This window comes from Notolabrus celidotus, chromosome 22 (genome assembly GCF_009762535.1).
Source record: "Notolabrus celidotus isolate fNotCel1 chromosome 22, fNotCel1.pri, whole genome shotgun sequence".
Lineage (NCBI taxonomy): Eukaryota > Metazoa > Chordata > Actinopteri > Labriformes > Labridae > Notolabrus > Notolabrus celidotus.
In genome coordinates, this window is record NC_048293.1 from 3717860 (window position 1) to 3726072 (window position 8213).

Below are 8213 nucleotides of genomic sequence, written 5' to 3' on the forward strand. Positions count from 1 at the left end.
CTAGTGTTATCTTGTTAGACTAATGCAACACATCAAAACTGTGTCGTCTCACAGGAAGTTTAAACATGGTATTGCGTTGCTCTGTGAAGTAGTTGTTGCTGTGTTGTTTCACTTGTAGTGATGTTGTGTGCTCCTCCATCATGAAGTGTCTCTGGTAGCAGTGCACTCTGTGGTTCTCAGCTCTGGCTGCAGGTAACAACTCACAGAAAACTGGGGTGCGATAATCATTCTCCTTTATTTCACTCTGGCTGGAATGAATAAAGTGGCACATATAAACTGTCACAAGACATGTCCAGACAAGACAATGGCATGACACGCTACCAAAATAAAAGCTCACTGTGCGGACATCATGTTGCAGACGAGGGAAAGTTTGATTGCATTGAAACGCCACAGAAACAGAAGGAATGATACACTAGTGTTACAGGGCTGACAGTGAAAATAGCAGTTTATTTATGACATTAACTTGTTCTTTCTGTTGGACTGACTGATAAAAATCTGAACAATCACATTCACAACAGTCACATAGTGACGGAGAAGATTCACCCCTGAAAATCACTTAGAGGAAATAAAGTTGTTCTGTTTGTAATGAAGATGAAATGAAGCTTGTACAAAGCGATTCAGTGATACATTAAAAGACATGTTGTGTTTGGTGCACTACTTGTATTCTACAGCATGTCACATCGGACACTCTGCTCCATATCCAGGCCCGAATTCAGTCGCCCTTTTTAGTAGTGCCGCTTTCACTGCACTGATCTTCTCATCCAGCTCTGTCAGACTGCACGCCTGAACAACAAAGTACAAAAAAAATCATGAATAGATCTGAAAAAGTTTAAACCACCTGACATAACAGTGAAAAGAAACAAAACGACAAACCTGGGCCGGAGTCGTCTTTGGTCGCTTGTGCAGGTGACTCTATAATAAAAAACACAAGTACACAAAACAACTCGTTAATTTGTTTCATTCACACTGCTGGAGCTTTGAAACAAAACTTTCCTGGTGTCCCGATATACAGGGAAAAACTGCCTGTATTCATCTATATTTAACCTTATTGTTATATTTTGACAAAAGTTAGAGGAAAAAAAGGGGGGTAACAGCCAACCAGTATCCACAGTCCATGGTGTGCAAGCTTGTTTATATAAATGTATTCTCAATCCACACCTTTGACTCTAACTGTAAAACCTGATGAGTTTACTGTGTAATTTGTCAGGGAGCCTCCTTTGCAGTTCAGTGTTAAAATGTGGTTCCTGAAATCGTGGGCCAACTGTGTACAGCTCTTCAGCAAACACCAAACTACAGTATTTTCAGAAATTGCCATAGAGGAGAAAAAAAAAAGTGGTACTCGGAATATAAAAGACCCCATCAGTTTATTCAAAGACACTCGACATCTCTTGCTCTGCTCAAACAAACATGCAGTGAGTCAAAGGCAGATGGAGAGCAGCATACTCACAGAAGCAGCATGCTGTGCTCACAAATACCAGCGTGAAGAGACATGCAGCATCTTAAGCACACTCTCCCAGATAACTAAACGCACTGGACCGACTCCTTCAACATGGGATATTAGAGTCTGTGTGACTCTGCTGAAGTATGTGAGGTTGAATATGAAGTCCAGTAAATTATCTGCTGAGATCTTTTGAAACCTGCTGCTATGAAAAGCATGGTGTAGTGAAAAGTAGTCGAGTGGGCTTTCTGCAGTGACCTTAAAGTTAAAGCGAACATAACAAAACATGTTGCATATTTTACTCAAATTAAGTCAAGTGTACCTCGAGGAGGGAGATGTGTTGGAGTATCAGTGCACATCAGGGGAAGCTACATTAGCATCACCCACAAACTCCTCTCACAAAGCCGATTTCATTTCAACAAGATTTGGCCGACAACAAAACACACATTTGGTGCATCTACAGTGCACACCTTAAATGCACCAAATGAAGAAGAGTGTTTGAAACAGACAAACTAAAAAAAAAACCTCATTAGACTACTTACAGGTACGGAGTGAAACACTGAAAGAAATACTAGGGTAAAATAAACCAACACATCTGAAATACAGGACATTCAGCACCTGCACAAGCCTGGACAATAAGGTGCCAAAGCCAAGAGGTAAACAGCACCAAATATATTTATATGTATCACCTGCACCTTTTGGGTAGAGATAGGCCAATTAATCAGCTGGGCCCATTAAGCTCTTGTCTGCAGACTGCATGCAGCCTCCTCAGCGTTACTGACGTAAATAATAACACATGTTTCCCATCATAATTGACAGCATGTGAATTCTAAAACAGTTACTGGCTGCTGTTAAATGTAAATTATGTTAAAATTCATTCATAGAAATGCTAAACATGGTGTTATCACTATCAATTTAAAAATGGTCTTTGAAAAGTTCTAATATTGAAAGCTGTGTATTTAAGAAGTCTGTTATAGCCCAAGGTTACATAAGTGAGTTTAGTTGAGCAGAAAGAAATGTCATTGACGTTAGAATTACAGTGTCAATTATTAACAGCTGAGTTAAATGCTTGATTCTGATTGGTCAAAACTCGGTAACAACTGTGATTCATTATCAACGCTGTGGACAACCTGATCACACAACGTTAAGGAGCCTAGCATCTTTCACCTCTGCCTGTTGACACTGTGGCAAAAACATTAGTTCTCTGACTCTGACATTTCTGGCTCCTCTATAGAATCGAAAACAATAACAGTTACTGGGCACAGAAGTGAGCGCAGCCTAAGGAGTTACTGGGCCCCAACCATCTCTGATAATAGTGGAGTATGATCTGCTTCATGTCAGAGTCTTGCTCGCCCTGTCAAAACGCAATGCCCATAATTACCCATGCACTATACATTATCCCTCACATGACAGGATTTATCTGACCAGCTGAAGTTAAGCAATTTGCAATTAATCATATTTCATAATTTGTAGCACACACACCTACAGATCACTGAGCATAAATGTAAGAGGTTTCTAAAAGCTAAATATTAAGAGTTAAAGTTCCAATTCAGATACATGTAATAAAGGAACACAGTAACTTTTAGTAGCTCTATTTTATATGATTTGTGCAAATTAATTTACGCCAATAATTTAAAATAGCCCACTAGAAAATTCAAACACTGAAATTACATCCATTACTGTATGACCTGTGTATGAATCCTGACTGAACACTGACTAATGATTATTAAGAGGCTTTCATGTTTCTACTTCAAAGCTATGAGCCTCACCGCGGACTGAAAGTACTCTGGTGAGAGTCCCTCCAACTCCAGGATACGATCCTCCAGCTTCTTTAGCCTGTGGTACACACTCAATGGAACTGGGCCTGCTAAAGGAATAAAAACAGTTGTTGAACAGCCTGATTACTGGTAGTTTTGCATGACTAATTTAACAAATGTAGGTTAGAGATTACGAGTTGGGATAGTGTGTAAGTGTTGAAGTGAAGCAGGATCATAATTAATGGTTGCTTAGTTAATGTGGCAAAGTTTAGATCAGGCAAAAAATCCTCAAATGGCAAATTTTCATGGACTTCTCAAAGGTGATACTTTTCAGTGTGTTGCCTTTACTTTGTATTTTAATTGTTTAATGTAAACAAGGCAAAAATATTTAACCGATGTCTTAATAAATGTCAGGAACAGTGTTTGACACAAGACTCTTTGAGACATTTACATTCTTACAATTAATTTGAAACAACACTCCTAAAACTTGTGTGTCCTTGTCCTCCTCTGACCTTTCGGTAGTTTCAGGTGTGTCTCGATGTTATGAAGTCGTTCCTCTATGGCTGCATTTCCACAGTCTCTTATCATTGGGCCCCTCTGCTGCTCCCCAGCCTCTCCTTGGCCGCTCCGAGTCTGGGGCCCATATGTGTTTATCACTCGCGTAACTAATGAGTCAAGCAACATAGTATAATCAGAAGCGGGGTATTTATGGGGCTTAACCAAGTCCTAAACAATAACAAATCATGAACATGCATGAAGAGGTCCTATAAGCTCTTGACATTTGATGAGAATCTTGGATTAATTACATTGATAAATCTCTTTATACTTGAAATATATTTATTAAATAATTTCAGGTGGCAAGCTGACCTGAAAATGTGTAATGGATATTCATTTTGGGTCGTTTTTTAACGTTTCTTTTTTTTCAAAATGATGGGTGTAATTTCAAAAATACAGCTAACATTAAAAAAAGGTGTTAAATATCACATTGACATTTCTGGCAAGCATTTATTTTCTTACCTTTGACGTGGCTTTTAAAACCTGGATACGGTGTGAAAACTGCATCTGTCCTGGCACAGCTGTTTTCTACAGAGGAAAACATTAGCATTCTTAATACATATTTTAAATCCAAAGTACTTAGAAATAGTATATTTGTGTAACGCCAACTGCAACATCCCCATTAGTGTGTCCTGATTTTTATAACTGGTGTCTCACACAGACTTTGGTTTTAAAAAAGAAACCCTCTGTCTCGTGTTTTTCTGGACAAAGCTGGTTGTGTTTTGAGGCCGAGTGTGTTAGCTACTTCAGCCCCACTCTTGGAGCAGTTCAGGCTGACCTCTCGCCTGTGGAAATCAGCTCTCTCCCAAACATTGGCAATCTGTGTGCAGGCTCCCTCTCCACCCTGCCCCCAACCTCTTACCCATTCTCACCCTGATTGCAGTCGATCACGTTGCAGAACTCGCGTACATTGTTTTCATTGATCTCCATCTGCTTGCGTTCCATAAATGCAGATATTCTTCGCTCAATCTGGAGTTAAAATGGAAAGACAGCTCAGATAATAAGATGGGATGGATTGATGAGTTATTGATAGGTGTCAAGAATGCAATGAGGTTCTTTTTGCCGACATAAGTATAATGACCCAGGGTAAACACTGTGTAGTAATTTACATGAAATGAGAGATGTAGTAAGAAAATATTCCAGGTAGCCAAAAAAAAAGTTGAATTGCTCATCATCATTGCATGATGGATTATGAATACTGTTTGCTTGGCTACCAAAATAAATGCACAACAGAATGGGGCCTCTTGTCCTTCATCCACATGCAATCTCAGAGTAATGAGCATCCACTTCATAAACCATCAAGGACCTGGCCCTCTCTCAAAGCCCTCCAGCAATGTGGTCTGTTCTGCCCAACCACAGCACTAAAGAACCCCTTATTCTCCGCTGAACTCGGCTTATCAGATCTCCATCAAGCATTTGCTTCATCGCGGCACGTCATGTGCACATCCTCGGGAGCAATTACTTATGATTATTCATTTACTTGACAGAGAGTAAAGAGGGCTCCAAAAAATGTCACTGCCTGAACAGCTGACAGATCTGCTGACTGGGACCAACCTCTGACTTTCTGGCTCTGATCTGAACCATGATGTCATCGGATGCCGTCTTGCTTTCTGCAGCGTCTGAGCCAGGAGGATGCGGCTCCAACAGTGCAGACGTCTGCTCTGTTAGTGATGATGTGGTGACAGCATCATTTGAAACACTGCCTTTTGCAGATGCTGCATCCGCATCCATGAGTATCTTTACGTTTTCTGAAACAGCCTATTGAAAATAATCAGGGGAACAAAGACATAATTATATCAAATGAGACCCAGGAAAATGATACAATGAAAACAGCATTGTTATCTGAAGTGCATTAGTCATGACTATTTTTGCAAACCATTCTAACCCAAATATGATATATAATTTAATTTCAAAATGCTGAAATAGGAAATCTTATGCATTATGTAGCCACTTTACCTGTAATTTCATGATATGCTCCTGCAAATAGCTGTAAACATGAGCTTCTGGAGATGATGGAAGATCCACAGCATCAACATTGATGTCTATCCTCAGAGCATTTTCGCCCATTTTTAGCTACAAAAAAAACCACACCAAATAAGGTTAAACTGACCTGGATATGAGAGCACTACAGATTCTGTGTTCCTCATGTATTACTACAGTCTGAGGATAACTTTGGCATTTTACAGATGATTGTAGGCATTGAAGTTGATCAGATATTGACTTTAAATAATTAAAAAAATAACATTTCCAGCCCATTAAATTAGTGGTGCAAAACCACTACGAGAATGCTGCTAATACAAAGTATATATAGATTATACATTTGAGGAAAGTGTCTGTGAAAGGGGCTTTAGTCAGAGTTTACGTCTTATAAGGATTGTCTTCTTTTAGAAGACAAAAAACAGAAGTCCGGGGTAATCCAACACACACATTATACTGACTTATATTAAAATTACGCATTACAGGTTAACAGTAGTGGACAAAGTACACAGCTTCATTACTTAAGTCAAAGTATAGATACTCCAGGTCAAATATTCCTCCAATACAAGTGAAAGTTGTTCTGTCAGATTATTACTTGAGTTAAAGTACTGAAGTACTTCCTTTTAAAAATACTGAAGTATTCAAAGTACTTCTTTAAAAATCTTAAAACGTTGTATTTTCAAAATACACAAGTGCAGTAAAGAATACATAGGTGTACATTCTGTTACAATATGTTATCTAGAAACCATTACTTGAAATCTCTACAAACTATACCATGGAATAAAAACAGACACTAAGTTACTCCAAGCACAGACAACTTAGTTTGAAATGTTCATCTGGAATGAAACAAATGTTCTGTAGCTCAACACGCTTTCCCAGGTTGGACTGTGAATGTTTGTTTGTTTGTATGTGAGGAAACAGGGAGAACATTTCAAATGATATGCATCATTCTTCATTTCAAAAACCTCTAACATGGGCTACAAGATATGACCATGGGTGCTCAGGTGGAGAATTATAGCCATTATTACCACCTCTGATCTGAGGGAAATTGATTCCGTTTGCTCCACGTTCAACCGTGGGATCAGATTTCAGAAAAGGAAATTCATGAGCTGACTTCAAAGCTAAAGTAGTGAGTACCTAGAGCACTGATAGAAATGTAGAGGAGTAAAAAGTCAAATAATTGTCTTCTGAATGTAGTGGAGTAAAAGTAATAAGTTCCCCCAAAATAATAATACTCAAGTACAGATACTCCAAAAATGTACTTAAGTACAGTACTCATGTAAATTTACTCTGTCACTGTCCACCACTGCAGGGTAAAGAAAAGCCAGACACTGGAGATCTATATGGGTGAGTCGTGTCAAGTGAAACGAAGATCATTTGAAATGATTGAGACGAGGTGTTAAGTTAAATCATGTCGAATCATGTAAGTCGATAATGATTTACGAAATAATAAATACTCATACTCTTTTTCTGAGTTTCAACCTGGCTGTGGAGGAAGCTGCCTGTAATATTAACTCACAATGAATGAAGCGACTCACAACAGAGCCCTGCTAAAAACATTAGCATGTGGCTAGCTAACAACGCAGACTAAAAGAAGCGTCACTCTAAGCTACAGGACTCAAACATCATCTACAAACCTCTCTCCCGAAGTCTGCTAAATGCCTCAATACCGCACACATGCAGTCCCTGTAGCTGGACATGTTGCTGGATTCATTTGGAGCAGGAGGGTTTCCACTCAGCTTCATTGTCTCCGCCATTGCAGAACAAAACGCTGCCCTGTGATTGGTCGGAATGAGACCGCGTGCAAGCAGAAGACGAGCGCAAGGCTGCAGATACGCATGCGCGGGCCCACAACCGTGAACGCCTGGTTCACTCAGGAAAGAACAAATGAGTTACAACTTTATCAAACTGCATGGATCTGTGTCATCACAAAGGAAATAATGTGACTAGATAATTAGTTTGAGTTTATTTTGCATTATATAAATGTGTTACTGCCACTGGACATTAAAACGGCGAGCTCTCTGGGTGTTTCTTAAAGTAAACTTAAGACTTACCATTTTAATCTAGCTTTTAATTTGGAGTAATTTATTTTTAGCCCTGGACTGCAATATTATTATTTTTTATTATTTGAATCATTATTATTTAAATCATTGCTTTAACATTTATCTTATTTAATTATTTAATTATTTCTTGTATTAATCTGATCTTGTTAACGCTGCCTTATTTTTAACTTTTCAGAATCAGGATCAGGATCAGAAATACTTTATTTATCTGGGGGGGAATTCAGCTGTTACAGAATGCTCTAATATACAGTATGAAAAAGTCAAAATATTAATAGAAAGATGGAATAAAATAAGATATAAATACAAATTAAATAATATGAATTGGATTAATAACAAGTATATACAGAAACACAGAATAGTTACAATTTGCTATGTACAAAAGCACTGGGGATGAAGGTATTATTTACAGGATGTTGAAGTGGC

The 8213-nt window shown here is 38.5% G+C and overlaps 1 protein-coding gene across 2 annotated transcripts; it reads right to left on the bottom strand.

Annotated features, from left to right (window-relative positions):
- Window positions 1-216: 216 nt before the first annotated feature.
- mbip (MAP3K12 binding inhibitory protein 1) lies at window positions 217-7554 on the bottom strand. Of its 2 annotated transcripts, none has more exons than XM_034675233.1 (9): window positions 7365-7554; window positions 5707-5823; window positions 5305-5508; window positions 4623-4719; window positions 4213-4278; window positions 3708-3860; window positions 3208-3305; window positions 874-912; window positions 217-783 (listed from the first exon to the last, which is right to left on the bottom strand). In XM_034675233.1, exons 1-9 carry the CDS (start codon window positions 7482-7484, stop codon window positions 676-678), a joined length of 1002 nt encoding a protein of 333 aa, XP_034531124.1. In that variant the 5' UTR covers window positions 7485-7554; the 3' UTR covers window positions 217-675. The 2 variants fall into 2 exon arrangements, with proteins under 2 accessions (XP_034531124.1, XP_034531125.1); XM_034675234.1 differs by having other exon boundaries at window positions 3208-3302; window positions 7365-7528.
- Window positions 7555-8213: the final 659 nt, after the last annotated feature.